The 27,566-nt window shown below is 41.7% G+C and overlaps 2 protein-coding genes across 8 annotated transcripts in view; one reads left to right on the top strand and one right to left on the bottom strand.

Annotated features, from left to right (window-relative positions):
* The window catches only part of MYH11 (myosin heavy chain 11), a 55,108-nt gene extending 44,723 nt beyond the window's left edge, over positions 1–10,385 (top strand). For 2 of the 4 annotated variants that reach the window (XM_015642835.3, XM_015642834.3), the window contains 10 exons: positions 118–330; positions 1,010–1,222; positions 1,905–2,066; positions 2,810–2,938; positions 3,470–3,558; positions 3,788–3,911; positions 4,086–4,294; positions 4,859–4,967; positions 5,561–5,733; positions 9,690–10,385. In XM_015642835.3, the coding sequence (XP_015498321.1) occupies positions 118–330; positions 1,010–1,222; positions 1,905–2,066; positions 2,810–2,938; positions 3,470–3,558; positions 3,788–3,911; positions 4,086–4,294; positions 4,859–4,967; positions 5,561–5,733; positions 9,690–9,828 (1,560 nt within the window). In that variant the 3' untranslated portion in view covers positions 9,829–10,385. Of the gene's footprint in view, positions 1–117; positions 331–1,009; positions 1,223–1,904; positions 2,067–2,809; positions 2,939–3,469; positions 3,559–3,787; positions 3,912–4,085; positions 4,295–4,858; positions 4,968–5,560; positions 5,734–6,841; positions 6,874–9,689 lie in introns of all 4 variants that reach the window. The other 2 variants (XM_019008250.2, XM_019008251.2) reach the window with 2 other exon arrangements.
* Positions 10,386–11,530: 1,145 nt separating this feature from the next.
* Positions 11,531–26,418, bottom strand: NDE1 (nudE neurodevelopment protein 1). 4 transcript variants are annotated; one of them, XM_015642839.2, is made up of 9 exons: positions 26,358–26,418; positions 21,967–22,094; positions 21,282–21,435; positions 18,027–18,175; positions 17,553–17,689; positions 16,350–16,526; positions 15,829–15,920; positions 14,687–14,823; positions 11,531–13,618 (listed from the first exon to the last, which is right to left on the bottom strand). In XM_015642839.2, the coding sequence occupies exons 2-9, from the start codon at positions 22,050–22,052 to the stop codon at positions 13,525–13,527; spliced, it is 1,026 nt and encodes a 341-aa protein (XP_015498325.1). In that variant the 5' UTR covers positions 22,053–22,094; positions 26,358–26,418; the 3' UTR covers positions 11,531–13,524. The 4 variants fall into 4 exon arrangements, with proteins under 4 accessions (XP_015498325.1, XP_015498323.1, XP_015498326.1 ...); XM_015642837.2 differs by lacking the exon at positions 26,358–26,418 and adding an exon at positions 25,895–26,349; XM_015642840.2 differs by lacking the exon at positions 26,358–26,418 and adding an exon at positions 26,000–26,349.
* Positions 26,419–27,566: the final 1,148 nt, after the last annotated feature.

Here is a 27,566-nt window from a genome sequence, read left to right as displayed (position 1 = left end):
ACATGCCTTTATCAAAAGCAGAGATTCTTTAACAACTGACTCTTGTCAGTTGTTGTCAGCTGCAGTAGAAAAGCCCTGTTACTCATGACCTCCTCTACTGACACTACCTTTTTACAGATGCTAGCTGAAGAGAAGAACATCTCCTCAAAATACGCAGATGAAAGGGACAGAGCAGAAGCTGAAGCTAGAGAAAAGGAAACAAAGGCTCTGTCATTGGCTCGAGCACTTGAAGAGGCTTTGGAAGCCAAAGAAGAACTGGAGAGAACAAACAAAATGTTGAAAGCTGAAATGGAAGATCTTGTTAGCTCCAAAGATGATGTTGGAAAGAATGTAAGTTTTGGCCTAAGAACAATCTCAACAACAATAGCTTAAAATAGCAGCTAAAAAAAGAGATCATTGTTTTCAGTGTGGGAAATTCTCTGCAGCACACAAATCCATTCAGCAAGATCAGATATTTCATACAAAATTCAAAGGTTATTCCATTTGTGTCCAAACTTGCAAGGGGCTTGGCAAAGTAACTGTAGGCTATGTTTATTTTTAACATAACTTCAAGCATGAAGAAGATTCTAATTGATTTCTAAATAATGTACTAGTTTATTACACTTCTTTGAAACTGTAAACTCTGCAAATCTTATTTTATTAGTTATATTTGACTTTGCTACCTGCCTTAAATTTACTTACGTAATTGCAGCAAATTTCCACTTCTGTTTTGCCAATCACTTCTTTTATTACAGGGATATGATTATATTACTTCTAATACTAAATAAATTAAATTATGATGCTTGACTAGATTAAAAACAGAAGATTGGGATAAAGAGAATCTCATTATTTTAAGACAGTTTTGCCAGTGTAGAAAGTAAAGCTAATTTATCATTTTCAGTGTAAGTTACTGTATTCATTGTCCACACCTGATAGTTTCTAATGTGGCCTATACTGCAGGTATACTGTGTATAACTGTAATTATTCTTATTTCTCATAACAAGTCTATTAAATTCCCATTGCTTGAAAGGTCCATGAATTGGAGAAATCTAAACGGACCCTTGAACAGCAAGTAGAGGAGATGAAGACACAATTAGAAGAGCTAGAGGATGAGCTACAGGCTGCAGAAGATGCCAAACTCAGGCTGGAAGTTAATATGCAGGCCCTGAAAGGCCAGTTTGAAAGAGATTTACAAGCCAGAGATGAACAGAATGAGGAGAAGAAAAGACAACTCCTCAGACAGGTACCATTCCCTGCCACTACCTTTGCAAATATCTAACCAAGCCAGCTGAAAGCCCCCAGCCCAATGCCAGTATTAAAGCACCTTACTAACATTAATGAAAAAAGAAGCATTACATTGCCTTGTACTTGGTGATTTAAAAAAAAAAAAAAACACCACAAAAAAGAAGACGAAAAAGGGTTATTGCATTGAAAAAAGCAGGAGAGATTCCCTGCTTCAGTAGCAGATGCACACTTACCAACAAATGCAGCTATTTAACCAATATAGTATAAAACTTGTGAATTGTTATTTCTGACATAGTCAGAACCACCTTCCCTGTATTCTCAGTGCAAGTGAAAAAAGACAACTTCTAATATATCTGTCTTCCTGGGGTACACTGACTGCATACAAAAGCACTGGAGATGAAAACAGGATAAAACTTATTTGTACAGAAGTGTTGTGACAGCAAAGACAACTGCTGTAGTCATCATCTTGTAACACACATATTTCCATGCATACAGAACCCAAATTGCTGAGTCCTTTCAGAAACCTTTAATTTGGGGACAAAATGGAAATGTGTTTTAACTGCCAGTGAAATCACAGTTAACAGAGATCTGGGGTCTGTATGCCCTATCCAGACATACACAGAGTCTTTAAGAGTGCTTGAGGACTTTCCTAAACTGAACTTGTTTTCCTTAATGATCAGCTCCATGAATATGAAACGGAACTGGAAGATGAGCGGAAGCAGCGGGCCCTGGCAGCTGCTGCCAAAAAGAAGCTGGAGATGGATGTCAAAGACCTGGAGAGCCAGGCTGACTCTGCTAACAAAGGTCGGGAAGAAGCCATCAAACAACTTCGCAAATTACAGGTATGTAACCTCAAAAACACAGTTTTTCCCACTGCTGTTTCATATGCAGCCACAATACAAAAGTTAGGTGATATCTGTGAACCCATGTGATGCCCATTGCAGATAATTGGTCAGAGGGGGAGTTTTAACTAGACTGCCACATTCAAATATCGGTATTTGAATGCTCAGTTTGAATAACAGTGGAAAAAATTCACAGGGCAAATGATTAAAATCTTAAATTTCATCATGGTAGAGAGCTTCTCTAGCCAACACCCATCTGCTACTGACTTATCCACATGGACAAAAACAAAGATTGACATGAAGAGAAAGGATAAAATAAAATCTATTCAGAGCATAAATCTGGGTTCTAACACTTGACTCAAGAGCATGAAAGAGTGTTCAGAAATCAGACTATCTCTGAATTAGAATGTTCCTGTTTATACTTTAAATCTCCATATCAACTGCTCTGTCACATGCTAACAACTAAACAACAAAAATTTTCTTAATCAGAAAGATTAAGACTGTACATGAACTCAAATATTCAGAGGACATATGAACAATAGGCATTACAAAAGATGCAGTGTTCAAGTGGAAGCACTGCCCTCCTTGGAATAGCATTTCACATCTTTTCAACATGTGCTACCAGATCTCTGCAGAAAATATAACTTCAGCAGCATTATGACAATGTAAACATGTATGTGTTCTGTTCTGTCCATATTTCTTTTGACTGAAATTGTAACAAATTTGTTATTCTTTTCAATAAGGCTCAGATGAAGGACTACCAACGAGAGCTGGACGATGCACGGGCTGCCAGAGAAGAAATATTTGCTACAGCCAGAGAAAATGAGAAGAAAGCAAAGAGTCTGGAAGCAGAACTCATGCAGCTTCAGGAGGTAAAGTAGGAAACCTACAACAGAATGAAGGAGATTACACATGGCCTTCAGTAGCAAAACAGAACTGCAGTGAAGTAATCTAACAGCTCTTGGGGACTGGACTTGTAACAAGTTCCATGTGCTCCACACACTCCACTAAAGCTGTTGGATCTCCATCTGAGCACAGTCAGACTGAGCTGAAAAAAATCACCTTGGAAAAAGGTACAGATGGCCAGCCTTAAAGGGAAATGAATTGTACGATCCAACACAAATTGTTTTCAATAGCAATAAATTCTTGAGTGCTTAGTGCTATTATTCCTACCTGTATTAAATCTTGTGACCAAAACAAATAAAATAGAAACCCTCTGACAGGCTGGATAAAGTATATTTCATTGTACTTCCCTAGGGTTTATGACATGACAAGAATTTATTCTGTTAACAAGACAGCCCATCTCATACCAGCTTTAGAAAATTTACAGTCCTCTGAATCATGCTATAACTACTTGAACATTTACTCATTTCTTTACTACGCTGCTTCTTCCATTTCTCTAGGACCTGGCTGCTGCAGAAAGAGCTCGCAAACAAGCAGACCAAGAGAAAGAAGAGATGGCAGAGGAACTTGCAAGCGCTGCCTCTGGAAGGTAGGAATACACCAAATTACCCACAAGGCTCTAAACATGCTGCTAATGCTGCCAAGAGCAGTTTTGTTCCGTTCCCAACAGCCATCTGGTCTTGACAAGACAACGTGCACACATATGACTACTTCCATTGAAATATCTTGTTCTCCTTCTGCATTTCTGGCAGCTCATAATACAACCATAACAAATGGTCAGAACCATAACTACTCACTTATTAAATTTAAATTCCCAGGACAAGCCTTCAGGATGAGAAACGGCGCCTGGAGGCAAGAATTGCCCAGCTGGAGGAAGAGCTGGAAGAGGAGCAAAGCAACATAGAGGCAATGGGTGACCGCATGAGGAAAGCAGTACAGCAGGTACAGCTCACTCCAGCACACGGCACTTTCTGTTTGTGTTCCAGCAAAAGCTTCTTGTGGTTCTGGAATATCTGGGGGATTGCCATCCCAAACTGCCACCTGTCATTTGTCTGAAAGCATGCAGCACTTCTGAGAGCATGCAACACTTGTGACAGCACCCTTCCCACCTTGCAGGCAGAGCAGCTGAACAATGAGCTGGCAACAGAGCGCTCAACTGCACAGAAGAACGAAAATGCGCGGCAGCAACTGGAGAGGCAGAACAAGGAACTAAAGAGTAAGCTGCAGGAGATGGAGGGAGCTGTGAAGAACAAATTCAAAGCCACAATTGCTGCTCTGGAGGCCAAAATTGCTTCTCTCGAAGAGCAATTGGAACAGGAAGCCAGGTATGCGTGTCCCAGAGGGCACATCTGTCCATTTATTGTTCCAGTTAATGACACACAAAATAAGCAAAAACAAGCAGGATTTGTGTCATCAGGCTCTCAGTGCCACTGAACTTGGTCAAATCTCTTTCCCACTTAACATTTTTGAGACATATGGCAAGTACCTGGAGATGGTACAGCTTCTGATTAAGATCCATTTTATTGCTATAAAGTTCCACTGGTACCATAGGCAAGGATCTGCCCCTCCACATTTTAGACTGACTGCCCTATGACTCTGCCAGGTTAATTGCCATAAAGCATTGTACCACTTGTTAGATTATTCCTTCAGGAAATCATCTTGTGTTTCAGAACACATCCCCAGGAGCACCTAAAGCATACAGCAGAGACATATATTTGGTGTTGTTTTGATCAGAAGAACATGCCTTAAAGTTTTCCTTAGAATTCACCTGTTAAATTCAGTAAGACCTTTAACACAAGGGTCCTTGGTGCCAGTTGCATGAGCCACAAGCCCAAGGCAGGTGGAGAGTACAGAGCTCAACATCACCAAGAGCTGCCCTGTCATTGCAGAGAGAAGCAGGCAGCGGCCAAGACGCTGCGCCAGAAGGACAAGAAGCTGAAGGATGCACTGCTGCAGGTTGAGGATGAGAGGAAGCAAGCAGAGCAGTACAAAGATCAGGTAAAGACTTGTGTCATAAGGGTCTTAGCTGAGGGCACAGGAATTTTTAGGTTTTGCCCTAAGAAAGGAAGATTCCATGTTGTGCCTCAAGCAAATGCCCTAGAAAGCAAACTGAATGCTTGGATTCTGTGCTGGGAGAGCCATACAGATCATTACTAAAAGATGGGACAATATAATTCTTCCGTGCTACATCAAGTGCCAAAGCACAAGTCCTTGTTAATCAGCCACATTCAACAGTCTGACTGCACAGCAATATACAGGACTGTGCACAACACCCTTGGTGTTATATGAATAGAGATGCTGAACATATTTTACATTAAAATTTTAACTTTATCTAATGCAAATCCATCTGCAAGCCCAAAAAGCAGAGGTAGGACTATGCAGCAAAAGAAACAACGAGGTTGTGTCTGCATACAGTAGCTATCAGCAAAATGAACACCACAAAGCAAAGTTATTTTCAGGCTATAAGCGTCGGTCTTTGATTTGGGTCATGTTTCAGAACAACTCTCGATAGAAGCATGAAATTAAAATGAGGAATGTAAAGCTCTTAGATCCATTTTAAATTAAAGCATTACTCTGAAATCTCCCTTTAGGCCGAGAAAGGCAACACAAGGCTCAAGCAGCTGAAAAGGCAGCTGGAGGAGGCTGAGGAAGAGTCCCAGCGCATCAACGCCAACCGCAGGAAGCTGCAGAGGGAGCTGGATGAAGCTACTGAGAGCAATGAAGCCCTGGGCCGTGAGGTTGCAGCACTAAAAAGCAAGCTCAGGTAGAGTACCCTTGTTTGGGACAGCCCTTCCCACTCACTGACAGCCTTGAAATTTAGAGCTGAACTACAAAAGTGGAAAAAAATCTGTCAGGTGAAGAGCAGACACTGAAAATGCTGCGAAGTTACTCCTTGTGTTAGCTTGGCACTCACAACAAAAGGCCGAAGTCAGGAGTGAAGTGCATTTCATAGACTGCAGCAGCCTCAGGATTTCAGCTGGGATCAACTGTGATAACATAGCACAGGCCTTACTCTTCTCTAATCAAAATCCTTTTGGCTTGAATTGGAACAGAATTAGGCTTGGTTGCTTTTGAAAACACCCCTTATAATAACAGCTGTATCTATTTGTACAGAAGCAGTCACAAAAGTGTAGAAATGCTTGTGCTTTTCACACTTTCACACACGCACAACTCACACATGACTGTGAACAGTCTTGGACACCACCAGCAGTAAAAAGCAAAGCACATTAAATTATTTTTGTTTCAAAGTCTCTTTGGACTGCCCCACTATGGGATTCAGTGTCATCAGACCAAGGAAAAGATTAAAACGTCCCTTTGCATTTTCTTGTTAAAACTGTACGGGAAAAAGATAAAGCTGTGATCAGTCAGCTATATCCCTGAGTTCTGCACTCACTGGGTTTGAAAACATGAGTTCACTGAAATAAAGAGGCTGACTTGAGATACAAAGAAATTGTTCTATCTGCATCACTATACCATAAAATTTTGCCTTCTGTGTAAGACCAGCAGTACATCAGATGAAAAAAAAAAAGCACCTGTCTACTTGTGTTGTCAAAGTAGTTTGCCAGAGTATTTACCAGTAATGTGCTTCAGTGTTACTGGATGTGGATTCCCTTCAAAGTGAAGAGTTATGGATGTAGCAGCCTTTTCCATTAGCACCACCTTGGGTAGTTACATGCTCCTGGCTGCTTTATGAAGCAGTGGCTGTGTCCAGCCCTTTTACATAGAACACCATACAGCTCATATTTGTTTTATCTAAATGTAATGTAATTGGCTGTAATGTACTTTGTTTAATTATTTAGAAGTAATTACCTACCTCTGATCATGACCATGTGCCTAGTATAACTGCCCAGGACTCTTTATCTCTGTTTCAGAGGGACACAGGAACCTTCGCATGACTAAGCAGGTACCATGCCTTCAACTTTGCAGCTAGCTTGTATTGCACAAATTTCCATTTTCTTTGGCCCTGGTTAAAATTATTTGAGGTTTCTGCAAACTGTGAAGGCTTGGATATCTTGGCATTAAAGTTTTATCAAAAAAGACAAATATTACAATAATCTAGCTACCATCAGCTGTTCATCAGTGATACATCTTTCTTACAAGTAGGTTATGTACTGACGTAGACTTACCAACGTTGCATTCTCACAAGCTCTACCAACAGAGTACCTAAGCAAGTACTCTGATTTTTTTTTTGCATGAATTTTTTTTGCACATCATCTTTGTGCACTGCCATGAAGAGTAATTTTTTTTTCAAATAAAATACACCATTGATTAGTAAAATGGATTAAAAGGACTAATGAATATGGAGTGTCACAGCATGTCAGAATTTCACAATATTTCTTGTACCCACTGTAATGCTGACCTAAGGTAAGAGCCCTTCTAATTCACCTGAGATTTGGGAATACCTTACTTGCATGTGATTTATCACACACCACACAATCACAGACAAAAGAGAAAGTCTTGTCTTTCATTACATAGCACTCTGTGCCTGTATTGCTTACAAAGAGTTATTACTGAGGCTTTTAGAGCTATTTTACAGACATTACATTGCTTGTTTACTGTATTAAAACATGGAGCACGGACACAGACATTAAAGCTGACACTGTAACCTAGCACAGCATTATGTTGTATTTATTAGCACATTCTCTGGAGATAGGAATAATACCTGCACTGCAAAAATTAAAGAGCTATTGCCTTGTAATATTTGTATATTTTCTATTTTACATATGCTGGATTTTGCTGTGAATACACAAATATTTAAAGATGATGTCTTGTCCTTGCATGTGCCTTTTAGTCAGCCTAATATTTCCAGTCAGACTGTTACTCAAGCACCACTCCAGTAGCACTTGTTCAAAGGCAGATTAAATACAGAGGTGCTAAGCAAACACTGGTGCTGAGGCTTGTCCCAGATACACACATTATTCTAAAGGTACTAATACCAATGACCACATGAATATTACCAAACACATCAACTTCTTTAAGAGGAACAGATATAAACAATAGGTTTTTTTATCCACAGGGCCAATACCAGTTTAAAGAACTGGTAAGTTATGCATATTGCAACAGTTTAATAAGTAGTAAGTGGATGATAAGGAGTTCACTTTGTAGCCAAAACTGTAGTGCAGAGTTTGGTGAGATTCTTGCTGTTGTTCCCTCCAGTCCCACGTTCTTACAGCACTTGAGTGAATTACTGCAGTTGAGTAATTGCTCATGAGTAACCGAGTGCACACAGCACAAGTGCAAGAGGGTGGAGAGCTCTTCTTTTATTAACAAGAATTAAAAAATTTATTAACCTAATTAGAACTTATTTGCTAAATAATAACAAACCCCTGCTGCCATAAAAAAAGAGACCCTTCTGTTAGCACACACCAGGACGGAAATAACACTCCCCTGTGTTCAATACATGCCATCAGCACCAGAACAACCTAGGTTAATTATCAGCAGAACTTAGATGAAGCTTTCTTAGCTAGCTAACTGCCCACTCACACTGAAGTTTAAGGGCAGAATTGTGGACTACATGTCACATTTCCATCTTGGAAATGCAGATTCGTGCCTCTGAACTACGTTAGTCTAGCCAATGTTCCTACCCTCTTCCCTCATATGGAAGACTGAACTTTAGACTTGAATAGCTGCTTCAGAGAGGGCACCGGCTTAGTCTTTTGCAAGGACAAGACGAGCCTTTAAATATTTATGCATGATTGCTGCACCCAAAAGTGCAGTCCTGGATCTATTTAACACCAAATTAGTATTTTTGGCACAATATCCAGTGATCATGAATTTATTTAATTGCTTATATCTGTGGTCTCAAGCCTTTACAAAGGTTTGCTTAATGAGGGGCAAGTGAGAGGCCATGTCACAAAAGTGATATAAATGCTTTGTAGCACATTAGCAATGGAGGCCATGGGACAAACCCATTGTCTGTCTCACTTGCTCACACCTCCCCAAAAATTGACCTTGAGGACCAAAGTGTCCCTGCCCTGGGATGTGCCTATGAAATATATGGGGATGGGAGGGAGATGGGAGAGGAAAAGGGGATAAAGTAGGAAAAGCATTTCCTGTAGGCCACTTGCACTGCTAAGCATCAGTCCCTGGGTTACAACACCTCCAAAGCAATGACTGTTTCCTCTCCCTGCTGGGAAAGAGCTTGGAGTTACCTGGAGACCCTGGGTGTCACACCTGTCACAGCACCTGCAGTGCTCTGACCAGCACAGCCTGTGCAGAGGAACTGCGGGCTCAGAAATGTCTGCTGCCATCCAGCACAGCCCCAGGGGCTTGTGGCCCTTCAGGAACTGCACAAGTTCTGTACAAAATGCTCTCTCTGCTTGTTCCTCCAGAGGGACAGGAGGGACACTCCTCTGCTGTGGTGTATGAGCTGTCCCTTTTCCCACTCCTTTCAAGTACCTTCTGTTGCAGTTCCCACAGGGGAAAACATGAAGTGAGGGGAAGAGTGGGGATGATTTGGGGCTGATGAGGCTGTTTAGAGGAGGACAAGGACACAAGAACAGGAAACCCATCTCATTTCCAAGTGATTGGGAGTCTCAGCCTGTTCACAAATTACCAGTTACAGAACAAAAAGTGGAATTAAGAGGCCCACAGCTCTTGGCTTTTCTGCATTTAGAATTGTCAGTCCCACAGGTCTTGTTACAAGACTATTTATTTGTGAGGATTCCAAATGACCTAACACCTGATTTTTTTTTCCATTTTCTTCCCCTCTTACTGCAGGAGGGGAAATGAGCCAGCATCTTTTGCCCCACCTCGTAGATCTGGAGGCAGAAGAATAATTGAGAACGCAACAGATGGAGGTGATGACGAAATGGATGCAAGAGATGGAGATTTCAATGGAACAAAAGCCAGTGAATAAACACGCTTTAAAAATTGCACTGCAGCAAGGGAAGGGAGGGAGGACGATATTTAGCACTGTGTAAGTCTACTCTTAGTGTCAAGGTCACATACACCCACTCCTCTGACAGATAAAAGCACAACTGCCTTGTCTCCAATGTATAGATTGACGCTAAAAATACTCCAAAACTTTTCTTACCATGAAGTGTATTTGAAAAGGTGCAGATTTTTAACAGCATAATCCACTTTGAAAATCTTGCAGAAAGTGAGTTCTAGGAGCTCAAATTATTTAAATCCCAGTAAACTATAGTCTACAGAGGATTTGTGAGATTGCTGCAGGGAAAAAAAAAGGCATTGGTCAGTTAATCTTTTCTTAAACTTTCATTTTGTTTTGAGTATTCAATTAATATAGGGTTTTCTCCTGGTTAATACACCCCTGATGCACCATTCACAAGGTGGAAGTGCCTTTTTAATCACTTACTGAAAAATATCATTTGTTCAAATTAAGTCAACTGTTACAGTTTTATATGCACCATGGATGTGCTTACACACTAATAAAAGGCTATAAAAATGACTCCACTATTCTTGTGTACAGGTGTCACTTGAAGGGAAGGGGGATGCAACAGGGCTTCTCTAAAACTGAAATACTTGTTACTAAAGTTCATCTGTAATCATTAGAACAAAACCCTGATTGTCTTCAAAGTAATGCTTTTGAAGAAATACAAAAGTGTGTACATTGAGCTGGAAGTGAAACAACATAACCAAATGGAACAGTTTGATTCCCTCAGGGACACAGTGCTGAGGTGTCCTGGGATGCATCCAAGGGCTGATAGACACAGGAGCTGCAGCTCTCTGGTGCAGGAGCTGGAAAGCAGTGGGGGCCCATGTCCATGGGCAATGAACCCACCCTCTGATATCTGTTACGTGCAGAAATATTTCCAACCAAAGCCTCTAGAGCAGGCTGAAACCATTAGAAATAGCAGCCCACACTGAATACAGGGATCCAAGCCAAGCAATTATGCACTAAGGGATCAGCATACAGTTACTTTTTATTTTTAGAGCGCTCCAGCAAGACCACAACCTACACTAGGGAGCTACCAGGACCTACCACAAAGCCATGCTGCTCAAGCACTTTCAGACAACAGCAGCTCTGTGGTCACACCGGGGCAGTAGGGAGCCATGCACAGCAAAGCAGGATGTAAAATCACTCTAAATCCAGTGCAGAAAGCTTACTTGTTGCCTTTGATTGGACAGCAAGTGAACCATAAGCAGTGCGACTACAGGGAGAGTAAATCATGCACAAACATCCACCTTGACTGCTAAAGCAATCATCTTCTAAATCTCAGCATTGTTCCACAAGTGCAGAGATCACAAACTGGGGATTCAGACTAGGCACTGTTCAGCCAGCAGAACCAGAGCCCAGAGAATTCTCTCTGCTCATCAAAGAGTAAAGGAAGAATTCATTTAGAGCAATTAAGACAAGCTGAGCAGAGCAGAGTTAGGAGTTACTAGATAAGACCTGATCACTGTTTGATCTGTAAAGATGCTCAAGAGCTGGTTGTTAACACAGTTTGTGAGCGTGCATGTGTGGGAACAAGGAAACAAGCAAGTCAGACTTCATATTAAATGGTCTTAAGCACCAATGGTTGGAGCAGAACCAACAAACTGAACACATATACACCATGGTAATAACTTGCAAAAAAATCTCAAAATGCATCAACAGCTGGCATTCAAAATAAGCTTTATTCTGCTCCCCAGTTAAACCAACTTCATAGGTGAACTGAGAATGGAAATCACCTGTGGTTACATATTCTAGAGAAATAGACACTTCAGTGGCTGTTTTCACAGCACTTCCTTAAAAAAAAAACAAGCAAACAAACAAACAAACAAAAAAGCATCAAATCCATTTATGTATTCTTTTGACAAGTAAGCTCTCCCTGTCCCCTGCCACAAAGAAAAAAACAAAAAAAACCCCAAACCAAACAAAAAATTGTTTAGTCATGATTTGTTTTGCAAGTAGAGACTTCCATAACATACATTAACACTGGGAATGAATCTATTCCATTTAAAAAACAAATGCAGTAATATTCTACAGGTGGAAAATTATTTAAAAATAATTCTCTACTTGTGAAAAACAAGGTTCACTCTTTAGAATTTTTAGAAGTTTAACAAGGGAATAAAATGAGACAATGTCTAGCACTGGGGTATTTTTGGCTATTGGCTGAAGAACACACTAGTAGATTAAGACAGTGTTATCTAGATACTGTTACATTACTGAGGTACATGCATATTCATGTGTTTTATTATTCAAACATTCTTGTGAGCTTTTTGATGCTTCAGGAACTTTTTTGTTTGATTTTACACACCATCTTATCTGCATGACATCCTGTAGGTTAAATCCATATATTTTATTTCTTCTTGTGTTTCCATCCTGTTGTTTCACACTCCCTGAAAAGGAGTTAACAAGATCTTCTCCAGTTCTTCTCCTGTGCTCTGGTTTGAGTCACTGTGACCTTACCACTTGGAGAGGTCAGTCAGCAGATGTGGGGGGAACAGTGTAATTGCCTTACACCATTCCCTTAATAACACAGGAGCATTTTAACATTTCCTGTTTTGCTAAGGCCTACAATACAATACATTCATCACACCAGTGTTTCTACTAATAGATTGTGTTATACCAATGAGCCGCTAAAAGGAGTTACAAACTGTACCATATCTAAATAATCACCAATAACAACATGTAAAAGCTAATATATAAATGCAAAAGCAAATATTATATTGTCATTTTTAACACTACTCATATACACTTCTCTAGCATAAAGGGCTTTTCAGGTTAAAAAAGCATTTCTAAATTAGTGATAGCTGATATATAGAAAAATAAAACAATAAAAAATCACTAACACCCAAGGCACCTTAGTGAAGGGAGGTTTGTAAAGCAGTAAAACCCACCTATCAAGATGTTAGAACTAGAACCTTGATCAGGTTTGGCATCCTACAACCACCAGGCTTTATGAGCCACTGTGGGTTTAAAAAAAAATTTAAAATTAGAAAAATAAGAATAAATAAAAAAGATGATGTCTACATGCTATTAGCTCTGAGATCTCCTGAGCACTCTCAGCACTAGACACATCTCACCTTTAACCATGACCTGTTCTGAATGAGAAATCATTGCTTACAGAAACATACTGCCACTACAGAGGCAAGTTTTTGTGCAGCAACATTCTGGTCAGCAAACATCCCACAAGGAGCTCAGCAGCTTCCCTGCAGAAATACACCCATCTCCACATAAAAACAGTCCCTTAATTTGGGTGACTGCAGCACACAACACCCATGGTAGAAAGCAGAGTTCCAGCCAGAACTGGTGGTGTATTAACACCAAAAGCCAAAGCCTGAGGAGCTGCATAGTGACTATTGCTGTGTTGGAGGCAGGACAGTGGCTTTGGCAGTGCCAAAAGAAGTGACTTTCAAGGAGCTATTTACAGTAGCTGATGCAGGAAGCAATTCCCAGCCCTGCACTGCCACAGTCAGCATTGCTTTGTTACCCTTTGTCACCCACAGAACTTGCCCAGAGGCCACACTGGAAGCCACTGCCAATTGTGACTTCTTGTCCAGTTCTCACCTACCCTGACACTGCTGTCTGCTTGCTCATTGATATTCTCTTTAAAACTAAAGTCTGAAATACACATTTCTTCTCCTTTCCCAAAGCCAGACAGGCTCTTCATAGCAGCATCTTGACAACACTTTGTGAGGGATGGTTCACAGGTCCTGGAACATGTGGAGTTCGTGTTCCAAACTCCAGGCGCTTCACCAACCTGCAAATGCAGAACTGAAGTCAGGGCATTTCTCATTCAGTGTAACCATGTTCAGAATAACTGCCCACTTCCAGAACAAACCACTCAGCTGAGATGAGAGAACAACACTTAGCACTGCATGAACCCATTCCTTAACTGGGCTGAGTTTTCACTGTAACACAGGGCTCCATTTTCCTTTCAGTAAGGAACACTATCTTTTACAGGTGTTGGAATTTCAGTTTAGCATTGCAGCAGTAGATAGATAATCAGCTGCATGAATATGTAAATGTACTTGCAGGAGCTTTCATGAGGTTTCTCCCCAGGCTAGGAGAGCAAGTACAATGTGCAACATTCCTTCTAAACAAACCAGCACAGGGGTCTGGCTGAATAATTAAGTCTGAAACAAAGTGCACTACAGGAACTTAACTTACAGAGAGCCTAAAGAATGTGCAATACAGGATTGGCACAGTTTAAGCAGACACTGAATGGCAATTTGCAGCAACCTTGCTGATTTTTCTTCATTTGACCAAAAAAAGACAACTGGTTCAAACATTCAGAGAAATTTGTACATTGAGTAAGGTCAATGTAAGGTCCTGTCAGCTTCTACTTTAAAACATATCTTAGCAACTGTACAGCATTCTCAGTGGACCCAATATTCACCCTTTTTTCCAGTTATCCCTTAAGTGAGAATCTTAACTACGATAAATGAAGTCTCCCGACATGCCATAACATTCCTAAGACATCACTTGTAAAAAAACATAAAGCATAAAAAAAACTGAACCAATAAGCAAGAACTGTTGTACTTTGTCCCATTTAAACACTGATTTATACCAAAACACATCTTGCACTTGCTTCAGATTTGAGGTATTCAAAACCTGATTGCAGCTAGTCTTCAAATTTCAGCAGCTAGTGATTCCAAATTTTAAACTGACCTGAAACATTCAAATCATAATCCTGAATAACTTACATTTCACATACTTTGAAAACAAATCTGTCTCTACCAAAACAAAGACTTAGATACTAAATAGCAGTCCCTAAGTTCCAACACCAACAGCTGTCACTAAGGAACGAGCAGAGCCCAGCACTCACCCTGTGTCACACACAGGCTGATGAGGACTCAGGCGTGTTTCAAGGACATCTCTGTTCATGTACATGGACATTGAAGGTCTGTTTGGAGACTGGTCATACACAAAGTTTCGGCAAGATGCAAGCTTGGACTCCAAAGCCTGCAGTAAACAGACGAGGCAAGTGTCAGATTGACTGTTGTCTTTCAGAAGAATGCATCATGGCACACCAAAATGGCACTGCAGTGTGTGGGTTTGGGGTATTTTTCTTTCTTTAAGAGTGAGTTGTCCAGTAGAGGAACCTGCTAGACTCCAATGCCACATGAGTTCTGAATTTGTGAAGAGATGAAGACAGTCATCTCTCTAAGGATGAATCCCTGTTTCTCTAGGGAGCTGATGCTTTTCACCAGCTGGAACACAAAATCTTCACCTTCTTCAGAGAGATTTTTACATCTTTCTTACAGGCATAAATTTTTCAATTACTAAACATTCATATGAGCTATCAGTTTCCCTAGACATGTATTAGGCGGTACACCAGAGGGAATGAGCCACAGATAACTTATTTTCCATCACATGTTCCCATTCTAGATCACTCCATCTCTACTGAGTTGCATTTTAGCTGTATCAGTTCTGCAGCTCAGCCCATCAGTCTCATACAAATGCTTTTAACAACAGAGCACCAAAGCATAAGGAATGAAACACAAGTACTGGGATAACTTTCCCAGCATCAGCACTACCTTAAATATGAAACTACAGCTTAACAGGACATTAAGCTTTGCTCAAAAGACCACTGGACTCTTAAGGCAAATTTCACCAGAAGCCTTATGGACAGCAAGTACCAGCCTGCTAACTTCTCTGCTTTTCATAGGAACAGATCCTTTCTCAATTTACTCACACTGACTTATTTTTTCTGCACATGCACTTCTAGAAATTCATAGAAGGAGATCTTATCCCATCTAGATGAGAACTTATTAAAACAAGCATGGTCCATTTTTATTTGGGGGGTTGGTCAGAAACATTTGAAGTCCAGACCAATCCCAAGACCACATTTAGCTAACCTGGGGTCAATAGACTTTCTTCAGTCTCCCCAGCAGCACAAGTAGTGCTAGCTGCAGTTTCCAAGAGCTCCAGCTTTCAAAAAGCATTGCCTAGCAGGTAATCACTCACCCCTACTTTTCGCAGCAAGTCTCCCACAATATTAAGTGCAGATATCCTTGCAGCTGGTGTGAGAGGGGTTGCACCGTAACTGTCCTCAAGACCTGCAGGGCAGGTTAAAGAAGGATATGTTACTCGTGGAAAGAAAAAAAAATATAAAAAAATAAAAATTGACCTTACTGTCTTAGAGAAGACAATTCAAGGAACACGATTACAGATCACACAGGTTTTTAAAACCCTTCCCCTAAATTAGACCAACATCTCTGGGACAGTTGTGAAAAAATAGAAAGTACCAACAGCTCATCTTATCCCTCATTATTACCGGTCAGTTCAAGTCAATTTGAAATGAACTGACTATGAATAAATCCAAAAAAATCCCAGTCCGTGAATATGGAGACCATGGTGCTTCATTTAGGTGACACTACACTATGCACTCAATTCTGTGGCTAAAGGAGGAATGAAAAGAAGGGAGCAAACTATAGCAAAAGCAAGAGCATCAAATGGTATGTCTGAGCTGGTTCCCTGCCAGTCACCTCTCCTAAACGTCCCAGGGGTGGGTATGCTGATGGGTGTCCGGCGCATTGCGGGCGTTGAGGGTACGGACAAGGAGGCCTGAACTGCAGTGTCTGTTCTTTCTGCTTCCAGGGGAGCTCTCATCGGTGTTTTGGGTTTCTCCTGTTTCTGCTGCACTGCAAGCTCTTGTCGTAGATCTATGAAGGAAGCAACACAAAGCAAGTGCTGGAGTTTTTCTTAGTGCAGTCACTAAGATAAAAACAGGAGGTAATCTTTTGCTCATATGGTTTTTCTCCTCAAGGTGAGGTAAAGTCACTTATCCTTGTAAAACGTTACTCCAGGCACATCTTCAAAATCCAGATAACTAAAGGTCTTTTTAGGATTGTGGCTCAAGATGTTTTAGTAGTATTAGCTTAGTTACCTGGCTTTCATTTTCAAACCCTTTAACAAAGCTCCCCTTGAGACACGGAATTAACTCCTTTCCAAATGTTATAGGCTGGTAAGCAAAGGCACATCAAGTCCAAGGCTTGGCAACCTGGCACACCTTGGCTACATTCTGGCTCCCTGCAAGGTTGAGGTCCTACCTCAACCCTTTTCTATCCTAGTTTCCACATGAAGGAAACTTGAGCTGAGGCCAGGTGGAAGCCACAGGTCTAGCCAAGGGATAGAGCACTTCTGTCTCACAGCCTGGCTGTAGCTTATGGATACCACTCAAGGGCACAGAACCCAAGATCTGAAAATAGACATTTATCCAGCTCCAGGGTCTCTCTCTTCTCATCCAGCCATGTTGACAGATAGCAAAAAGCCAGTGCATGCCAAGGCAAACAGAAGTCAGCCACACCCCTCCTGTTTTACTTCCCTATTAATGCTTCACTGACTCCACTTTCCACAGGCCAGGAAACAATGAGGTTAATGTGTATTACAGCTGACCTTCATGGGAAGCCACACCAGCACATGCCCCAGCTGGACTGGCTCAACTCCCTGAAGGACTGATTAGGAGAAGGCTGGAACAGACTTTTGTTTCTCTGAGTGCTCTGGAACAATGTCAGGAGTTCAAGGAGTGGGGGCAGAACATTCTTACGTTTCCTTACTTGTTTCTACATTTCAGGTAGAAGGTTTTAAAGAAGCAAAATTAAAAGTTCAGCTCTAAGGCATATGGAGAGCATTGAACAACCACAAGGTAGTGGGAGAGAAAGGAAAAGATACAATAACTTCTGTCTAACCTCTAGCTTCATCTTTCAGCCGCTGCACAGACTCCAGAAGGTTTTCTTTCTCATCCAGCTCACTCTCCAGGAAAGCATTTCTTTCAATAGCCTGGTTTAAACGCTGTTCAAAATCCTCCAGGGACATTATAGTGGCTCTGAAAAAGAGTGCATTAGGGGTCACCATATTAGTGCATATGAAGGACTCTCTCTCTCACAAGAAAATGGACACTTGCATTTTTGTTTGGTTTGCTTCTTTTTATTATGATTTTTCTATTTTAGCTTGTAAGATACAAAAGAGTACCGTCAGGAGAGTGGAAGAGGTAAAAAAAATTATCACATTGCCCATTTGCAACGGATCTCTTCAACACAATCATCAGACAAGTGATAGTTCAGAATGGCAATGCTAACAAGTAGTGTCACAAACAGCTCAGTGCCACCATGCCTGCAGGACAGAATAGAGATGGAAAAAAAAACACACAAAAAGCAGATCACCTTTTTGCTCTTTCCAAATCATCATTTTCTTGCTCGAGTTCTCGAATGTATTTCTGAAGCTGCTCTTTAATAGCTCTTGTCTGTGCCAAGTCATCTTCCAGCGCAGAGATTTGTCTGTATCCTTCTGAATGCTGCATTTCAATCTTTTCCTACTCAAAGGCAAATCAAACACCACATCAGGTACTTAGCAACACATGTTCTCTTTTTGAAGCATTGTCTGAGTCCCTTGAAAGGCAGAGACAAATGTCGTGAAGTTTTTTGAGAAATATCACTTTACGTATGGTAAAACACCAACAAATTCAATTCCTCACATCCTACTGGGCTGCCAGCAGACAAGAGCTCTTCCTGTCACTCCTTATCAAACAAAAGTGGTGAGGAACAGCTCCCAACACTCACAGCACAGAGCCATTCCTTGCCTCTCCAAGACAGCCTGACTCAGCACAGTTTCTTAGCAATACACAAAGCAGGACACAAGAGAAGCCACTTATTTTCAACTCTAATGTGAAGTCAGGCAGTATTCAGGAGCCAAAGTAACAAAAATAAAAGTAGATTTCAGGTAGGATCCTGTTACATGCTGCTGTGGAATCAGCAAGATTCTGCACTGCCCATGTGGTTTTATTAGCACAAACCAGGCTCAGAATTCTAGATGACAGAACATTTCAGGTACAGGTACACTTCAGGTGGGAACCTAAACCAAACTCTGTCTCCCTCTACAGCATGTATACAAGGGGACATTTAAGACAGACATAGGCAGGGAAGAAGACTTAGCTTCCATATCAGATCTCTCCTGCACTGCCACTGAATGTGGAGTTAGTTCCACAGTATGTGACATGGGAAAGTTTTCCCATGTGACAGGGAAAGCTCCACAGCTCACTATTACCATGCTTTATACTCAGCCACCTTGCTACCAGACCACTTCAACATGCCAGAGGTTTTTTGGAAACTCCAAGACTGCTGTGTAAGCAACATTTCTGAAGTGCTCTCCAGACAATTCAAGTACAAAACACTTGAAGTCACTGGAAACAAATCCATGGACTGGAATTTGAAAACCATGGCAAGTAGTCTAGTGAGAATGATAATGTGAAAACGGCTATTATAGCACATGAAGTGCATAGACAAGTAGGAGGGAAAGAGACATCTATCCTGAACTAAGAAATCCTTATTTGACTGCAGTGTGGTGACAGTGCTGTAATTCCAAATCTCTGAAACACAGTTAAGAGCCTCTAAGCCCCAAGTAGCAGCCTACTTTCAACAGTTTCTCAGGACTCTCTAAACTAACCCTCCAATGCACTATTCCCATCAGTTTTCAGACAGTGTGAGCTCTGATTTCTGTGGGGGAGCAGGCACACACACTGGGCTGGTCAGCTCAGAGCCACAAGCTGTGTGGGCCTGGCAAAGTTCACTGGTGTTGACCTAGATGCAGATCCCAACCTCTGATGGGCTCAGTTAACACTGCTGCTCAATAGCTTCACAAGATTAATGCTTTGCTCTTGAATTGATTCAGATAAAAGACCAGAACTGCAAGGTCTGAGTCTTTGTTTTTAGCCAATTGTAATAAACTATCAGCTGATCTGGCCCTCAATGGTGGCTCTGTTCCTTCACTGCAGGCTGTTACTGCAGTTTTCAGGCTGCATGAATAGCCAATTGTTGAATGTTTTATTTCAAGCAGAATATATTTTAAGAAAGTTATCTACTGTGAAGTATAATTGCAGATTTTCTAAAATATGGCTACCCTCCACTTTTTGAGGCTCTGTATTGCTTCCTACTATTTTCATTCTTCACTGTTTTGCCTGGTTCACTGGCCCTTCCTCTCATCCTAGCTACCCTAGAGAAAGAAAATAGTCTACACACTCCACAATTAAATTAACTATGGTTTTTATTTTTAAAACTTTTGTCTTCTCCCCAAACCCATCAGCTTCCATGGGTTTATGTGGCTATCTGGAACAGCAGACCAATACTACATAAAACATGCACAACAGCTAATATTTCTAAAGTGCTACAACAAAAACAACAAGGATTAAGGCAACATAAATACAATGAAACAAGTCTTGGAGATCTTGCTATCAAAAAGCAGGGAGTGGAGGAAATGGCTAAACTGGTGCTAGAGGGACAAGACAACTGCCTGGAACAGAACAGTATTTCCTTAAGACAGTAATTTGGACAATAGTTTAAACAAAAGGCATTGCAAACCTGGATTCATCCAGTGATTAATCACTTATACAAATACCTTCACTCCCATTAGCTCATTATTGCATCCAAATGAATAGAAGTGTAATTACATTAATCTCTGCTTCCACAGAGATTGAGCTAGCCCTCAACACAATGTAGTATTACTTAGGTGACTGTAACTCATCTGTAAACAAAAATTTAAACTTTAAAAAGTCACACCAATTTCAGTGGCAATTTTTTTCTAAACTTAAGAGAACTTACCAGTATTTCCTGAACCTGTCAGTCAGCATAGCAACATCTTTGAGAGACTGAAATGAGGCACTCATTGCTCTCCATACTTTAGATAGCATCATTGTTTCTTAAGCCACTGTGCTAAGAAGCCCCATCTCAATAAGGTCCTTTATGTTTTACAGTTCTGGAAGTTAATGCCTTTTTGCTGGTTCTTAGTTTCACAGAACGCTAACCAAATGCAAAGAGGATAACTCATTTTTCTCTAAGGACAGACAGATCAATAACAAAACCAGGACTGAAACTGTTTCATCACTCTCAATTCTATGTGTTACCCACCAGCTGCTACTTCCCAGCTTATCTGAAATGTCAGATAATAAATACACAACTATGTAAAAAGGGTTTAAAACTGAGTTTCCTTACTTAATGCAAAAACACAGCTGCACTTTTTGTACTTTGATTGTTCTGCAGTATTATCTGTGACTGCATGATGCAGACAGCAAGAAAGCTATGAACAAAAGCACTAAATAGAGGGAAGAAGGAATACAACAGCAGCTCTCTTGTGTTCACACTTAGTCTCCACTCCACTGTGGACAAATTTCTCCCATCTGAAATCTATCCTGAGACCCAGCCACAACCTGTGAACAGGGCCCCAGGAACACTACCAAGGAACACAGAATCCTCAGAGGAGACAACAGGCTGGCATTTCTTTACTCTTTTCAAGACTTTCCTTTCTGCAGTCTTCTGGTCAATTTTTCTGTAATGCTGAGGTGACACCACAGGGCAGAGTCTGCAAACACCTGCCCTGTTCACCTCTGCACTGAGGATGTGCACACAACGTGCACCACCAGCCCTCACCTTCACTGACTCCAGCTCCATCCGCAGCCGGTTGTTTTCTGACAGGAGGTCTCTGTTCCTGGACTCTGTTTGCTGCAGCTGAGTCTCCAGTTCAGCTTCATACTCTCGGCTCCCCTCTTGGAATTCACGCAATTCCTCCTGTGTGTTCTCAGCACTAGAGAGAAATTCCAGCACCAGATCTCATCTCAATGAACAGTGAAATAAACATCTCTTGTACACTTGAGATAAAAACAACACTGCTCTTGAACATAGAAGGCTATATGCCTTTCTCTAGCATATGAATTCAATAGGAAGCGAGAAACATGTGCAGATGTTTCCCCACCATGCTAGGGAAGTCTGGTAAACAAATAAAAAAAGTCCAAATAAACAGAAAAACCCCAGAGTTTGTCTTCACACAGCAAACATGAGGCATCACTTTAGTTTGCCAATTGTCCACTCCCATCGCACATTTATTCCATTATTCAATTCTACTATTTATTTGGAAATATAAACAAAGCCGTTATTGCTTAGCAACAGATAGTGAGGAACAGAGAGAAAGATGAAAGGAAATGTTTTATATTCTTGAACAATTCTATTGAAACAATCCTCCAGCAAGCTAAACAAGCAGCAATGAAAGATCTGTGTCTTTGCATGAAGTGTTATGCACCTTATCCAACCACCTGGCGGAATGAAGCCACTGCCTTACCACTGCTTGTATTTCATAGCCAACTCCTTCCAGTATTTGGTTTCCTCTTCTACTGAGCTGAAGTGATGTCCTTCTGAGTCTTCCATAATGAGTCCTCAAAGTCTAAAACTCCTGTTTCATTTTCCCCCCTGAAAAATTAAAGGGTCAAGTGTAAGAACTAAAGAGCAGCCTCATCATCCTTGCTGCAGAGCAGAACACCCCTCCTCCCACACAGACACTGCTCGCCTGGAGACCAAACTAAAGACCAGCCTTGATAGGACTCTGGCAGACAAACTATAAATGAGAAAGAATTCCTGCTAAGTCACTTTCCCCAGTTCTCCCAAAGCTGCTGCAGGCTTACACTGCATTCCCAGCAGCAAAGCACCTTTGGCACCTCTGACTACACAAAACCCCAAACCTGAGCTGGAGCTGTGCCAGTGCACAGAGAACACAAGGGAGAGAAGACAATCAGGCACAACTTCAGCTCCAAACACACTGTAATTCAACAACCCTAAAAACATCTATCATGAAATTAAAGAGAAACTTCAAAGAGACAGAGATTAGGTACTCAAGATACTGATTTTCTGAGTTAACATTTAAAGGAACGCATAAGCTTTTCATGGCCATAACTCCTGGACACCTGAAAAATTTCTTCCTAACCTGAAACATCAAAATCCATGTATATACAATATATCTGGATGCCTCAGAGAGCCATGGGAGAAGGGAGGGTAAGAGCTCCCCAGAGGTTTTAGCAGGATACCACTGGCTGGGTTAGGTATGCAGTTAAGATTGCAGCAATCCAGACAATCCAGCTGTCCCTGCCAGCACAAACCCAGTCACAGGACACAGTCCCAAATGGGAATGACACATGAAAGAGCCACAGGGGAATCAAGAACCTAAAGTTGGTCACTCCCACTTGAGGACTTAAGTATCTAAACACCACAATTAAATGAAATAAATGCCCTGTGATGTGCATGACACACGGTTAAACGGGTCAGCAGCAAATATCATTTCATACTAGTTAGTCTTGACAATGGAGAAACATCAAACCTAGTGTTGTGCATAACCTGTCCATGTCCAGCCCTGGGTGAGGCAAAGATTCCATTCAGACATTATGAATTTAACCAAATTGATACCAAGTAAGAAACTGAATAAGATCAAGAACAGAAAATAGAGTTGGAATTGAACAATTCATGGCAGTTGTCAGAAAACTGGATCACAGAAATCTAATGACTGAAGAAACACAGTTCTACCAAGTTTCAACTCCAGTTCAGCTGAGCAAAACACTTCCTAGAGGTAATTTTGATGGAACAAAGAAGAAGGGATGGCTGAAGCCTCCAAAGATCACTTAGATGTCAGCCCTGTCTTCTACTCTTATTTATGATACTCATAAAATGCTGGAATAGACCCTCTGAGCAAGCAGCATGTCTTAACTAAAGAAAATGTTCATACACTGCACATCTGTTTAATTCTATGGAAGAAAATATCTTTAACCTGTGTCAAGACTTTTCTCTCTAAAAATCACGTGGTATAAATAGGATTGAGTAACAGCCACCTATTTAGTAACTCTACTGAGACAAAACCCAAGTAGTCTACCACAGACAAAAGTACTCAAAGTAGTCTCACAACCTAAAGCCCAATTCTTACATAGCCAAGCAATGCCACAAAGCCCAGTTACTCTTCCCAGCCCAATATTATCAGATTATTGAGCAAGAAGTAAGCAGCGTCACAGCTAAATGGGGCTGTGCCTGCATACCTCACAGTATCAGCTACACACTCACAGAAATTACACTGTTATTTAAAAGGGGAGTTGGCAGGTGAGGAGAAAAGTTACTAAGACTTAGTTTTTATAATTGAGTTTGACACAAAATGTTCATTAGACAAAGCTACATGTGTTCCTCCAAACAAATAAAAGCACTATCTGTAATACAAATGTACTGACACATTTTCAGCATAGTCTCAAGGCTGAAGAATGCACTGGGCAAAAAAAAAAGAGGAAAAGGAGTGTAAGGAGTGATTTTCCAAATAGTACTCTTGCCCATTAAAAAGAAAATCATGACCAAGCATAATTAACATTCTTGACCTAGGATAGTTTATGTCACATCTACTCTGTTATTTTTAAGTGAACTGAAAGTGCCTTTGATGTTAATAAGCATGTCCTTCTGCTCAGGGCACTGTGTACACAGACACCGATCCTTGCAGCATACTTGTGAAGAAAAAAAATACATAAAGGATTTTTTGACACAAGCACTATAATAAATCCAATATCTGTGTTTGGACAGTCAACAAAAATAATTCAAGAAAGATAAAGATGATCTGCAAGACATCTTGCTCAGAAATGCTTTCAGACAACCCTTTGGAACCAAAAGAGAGCTTCCATCAGCTTCAAAATCTTGAATATACTTAGATCTGGCTCCTGTGTTTTCATATTGCACTTTGAAAAACTAAAAGACTGCAGTAATTGGCATTTTTTGAGATTACAGGGCCACATAGAGAAGAACTTTCCCTAACTGATCCAAACAATCCATCAGGCTTTCAGGGAACCCTGTGAACATTCACAGTAGCACAAAGGTGCTGCACCCTTCAGTGCCAGGTATGTCTTCATCAACATGAGATTATGGGTCCACTGAGGACATCACCCATTAAGAGCTCACTCTGCTTCATGGTTACCATTACTAAATAGTACTTATAATTTAAAATTAATTGTTCAACTGCAAATATATGGAAGGACAGTGGACCTGTACTTATTCCAAAGATGTGGCACTGTCAGTGCCACAGGCACAAGTTTTGTAATGCAACGTTCAAGAAAGACCTAATAGTTTCCATCCCTGCACTACATCTTAGCTCAAACTAAGCTGGGATTTTCAGACTAACCAAAGATTAAACTGAAAAGAAAAATTCCAAGTTTGAGACAAAGTATTAAAGCTTTTTTAAACTTTTTATCTGAAATTTGTCTAAGAAGAGTTCAAATAAAAACCATGTAAGTTCTGCTAAACTGCCTGTAGAAAAGGTAGGGCTATGACTGGTTTTCCCCTGCTGCCTTCTCCGCTTGATTTTTAACAACTTGGAGACAACATGCAAGATGCCTGAAGAGAAATTAATCAGGAACTTCTCATTATCTGGGCTCACTACAAAAGCAGGGAGAGCAGAGGATGGTAAAGAAGGTTTTAGAAATGCTTTTTTAAACACTGGAAGAAACGAGGAGAGAAAGTCAGAGTCTGTAACAGGCACACACTGGCTGCACCTTGCTTGTTTTTGCACACACGAAGCCAGAAGAGACATCTGGCCAGGCTGGCTGCGTGCAGGCAGCACAAACGCTGCTCACAGGCATTACAAACCTCCACATCATGCAGGAAGTGGAAGTGATCATGGGTGGGGACTGGAATTTTGCAATGAGAAAAACACGGCACCATAAATGTTGAGGAAAACAATTTCACACCAGTGAGAGCAGAATTACAAAATTCCTAAGGAAAAAGGAATTATCAAGAAAATCAACACACAAAATTACTGAAGGAACTTCAATGTGGGCATCAGTCTGAATTCACCCAAATTCATGAGCCCCAGCCTAGACTGTTTCAGTATTAGAACAAAGGGCTCAGAACAACCCTGATACTGAACTTTTTTCTTCTCAAAAGAACACGTAGCTCGGTGAACAGTTGGCCTACCTTTGTAGCACTGCCTAATGGTCCAAGTCAAAGAAATAAATATTGTAATAATAAGGTAAAACAGTACCACAAATACTACTGAATTATCTATGACAGAGATTATGAAGCTCCTAACAGACATTTTTTTCCTAAATGTAAACCAAAACAAACTCCCTCTTTGCTTCTAAAAGGTAGCTTTCCCAACCTACGAAAATCAAATTTGCTTAAAATATTCCCCTTGAAAGGGTCTTCCTGTTACACATGGGCCCGTTTCCTTTTGTTTAAGCCATACAAAAGAAAATCACCAGAAAAGAGAAAGAAAAGGGAGAGGTCACGGGAGCACCAGGATTACTACAGAATCCCACAGCCAGCACTGAAAAGATTTATCAGCTTCTCCGGGGCTTCTCTACCAAAAGACTGAATTCAGCAAAATCTTTCTCTTCTCAGTAACCAGTCCAGCTCCGATGCTTTCAACTTTCCGGCGACTCCTAAGGAAACTCCGCACTTTTCTCCGCTGAAAGGCCTGACCTTGATGGTTCCAGCTGCAAGCCAAGAGGTCAGCGGGGCAGCGCTCCCAGATCCATTCCCATGCGGAGCACGGAGCCGGGCGGGGGCTAAACCAGCGGGCACGGCTCCCACGCTGCGCTCCCCGCCCCTCCAGCGCCCGCACGAGCAACTCCAGAAGCAGGAGGAGGTTCAGGTCTGGGCAGGGTCCCGTGTCCCTGGTCCCGTGTCCCTGGTCCCGTGTCCCGCTGTCCCGGGCCGTACCGGGTTCTCACCGCGCTCCCGCCGCTCCCTCACCGCCGCTCCCGGCCCGGCCGGCGCCGCCGCCCCATTGGCTGCCGGTCACGTGCCGCGGGGCGCTCCGCCAATCAGCGCCGCCGGAACGCGCTTCGGAAACTTTGCTGACTTTCAAAAGGCGCCGGGGGGCGGCGGCCGCGGCCGGTCCCGGTTCTGTTCTCATCCCCACTGCTGTTCCCCCATCCCTACTCCTGTTTCCGGCCCTCGTCATCCTCACTAAACGCACCCCGCCCCCGTCCATGTTCAATGACCTGTAGGCGCAAGGCTCCGCGTCTTCTGAGGTGTTAAGCATATAAAGCAGCACGTGCCGTAATTTTAAAAGCGTGATTGACCTTAAATTTATCTAAAAGAGGAAAAACTTTACATTAATTCTTTTCTTTATTTTCCTCAATTCAAAAAATATCTGCTGCGAAAATAAGCAGCGCCCGTATCTATTTTTAACGCCAGCCCAACATCTTCAGACCGAAGCGCCCTTTTCCCGACCAAGGACAGGTTTCTGTGTCGCAGTGTATGAAACATTAGACACTTCCACTCATCTCCATCCCAGCATGATGTCATTATTGCAGAACACAGGCTGCTGGCCTCCGCAGGGCACTCGGGCTGCCGCGGACGATGGGGCAGAGCTCGCTGCAGCAGTGAATTCCTGGCCGTGCTCTCGCAGGCAGGATCCATAGGAAGGGAGCCGAGCTGTGCAGAGCTGTGCTCCTACAGCCGTGCGCACAAACACCCGCTCATTAGTGGGGCCTGGCATCTGTTCCCGGAGCCAAAACAAAAACACAAATGATCACACGTGTATCGCTGCGGCCCGCACAGCAGGGCCATGTGTCACCCAGTGTCACCCAGTGTCACCCAGTGTCACCGAGCGCCACCTCACACCCGGCAGCGCCTCCCAAACTGCTGCTGATGGGCACCCACGTGCAGGAGCCAGGTCCCAGTTTCATTTATCTGTGATGTAACACCAGGCTTGGAGCAGTCTGGTTCTCAAAAGACTTGTCCAAACTGGAAATACACCTCACCCAAAGGCTTTGTAAGGCTGGGACTGTACCTAAGAGGATGGATGCTTTTCTATAAATATTGCACTAGAAGGAATCTGTCCATAACTCAAATAACTTTAACTGAAAAGGGTGAGCAAAACTATTCTATTTTCTTGTCAGACATTCAGCAAAATAACTACAT

The sequence above is a fragment of the Parus major genome, chromosome 14 (assembly GCF_001522545.3).
Source record: "Parus major isolate Abel chromosome 14, Parus_major1.1, whole genome shotgun sequence".
Taxonomy (NCBI): domain Eukaryota; kingdom Metazoa; phylum Chordata; class Aves; order Passeriformes; family Paridae; genus Parus; species Parus major.
The sequence above is the reverse complement of the archived record's forward strand: the minus strand, read 5'-3'. Positions and strand labels throughout refer to the sequence as shown.

Excerpts from the sequence above, each read along its gene's own strand:
- NDE1 (XM_015642839.2), bottom strand. The coding sequence starts at position 22,052 with ATGGAAGACTCAGAAGGACATCACTTCAGCTCAGTAGAAGAGGAAACC. Across the intron at positions 17,690-18,026 it reads GATTTGGAAAGAGCAAAAAG|AGCCACTATAATGTCCCTGG; the intron begins GTGATCTGCTTT and ends ACTCTTTTTCAG. Across the intron at positions 15,921-16,349 it reads CCCTGGGACGTTTAGGAGAG|GTCTTGAGGACAGTTACGGT; the intron begins GTGACTGGCAGG and ends CCTGCCCTGCAG.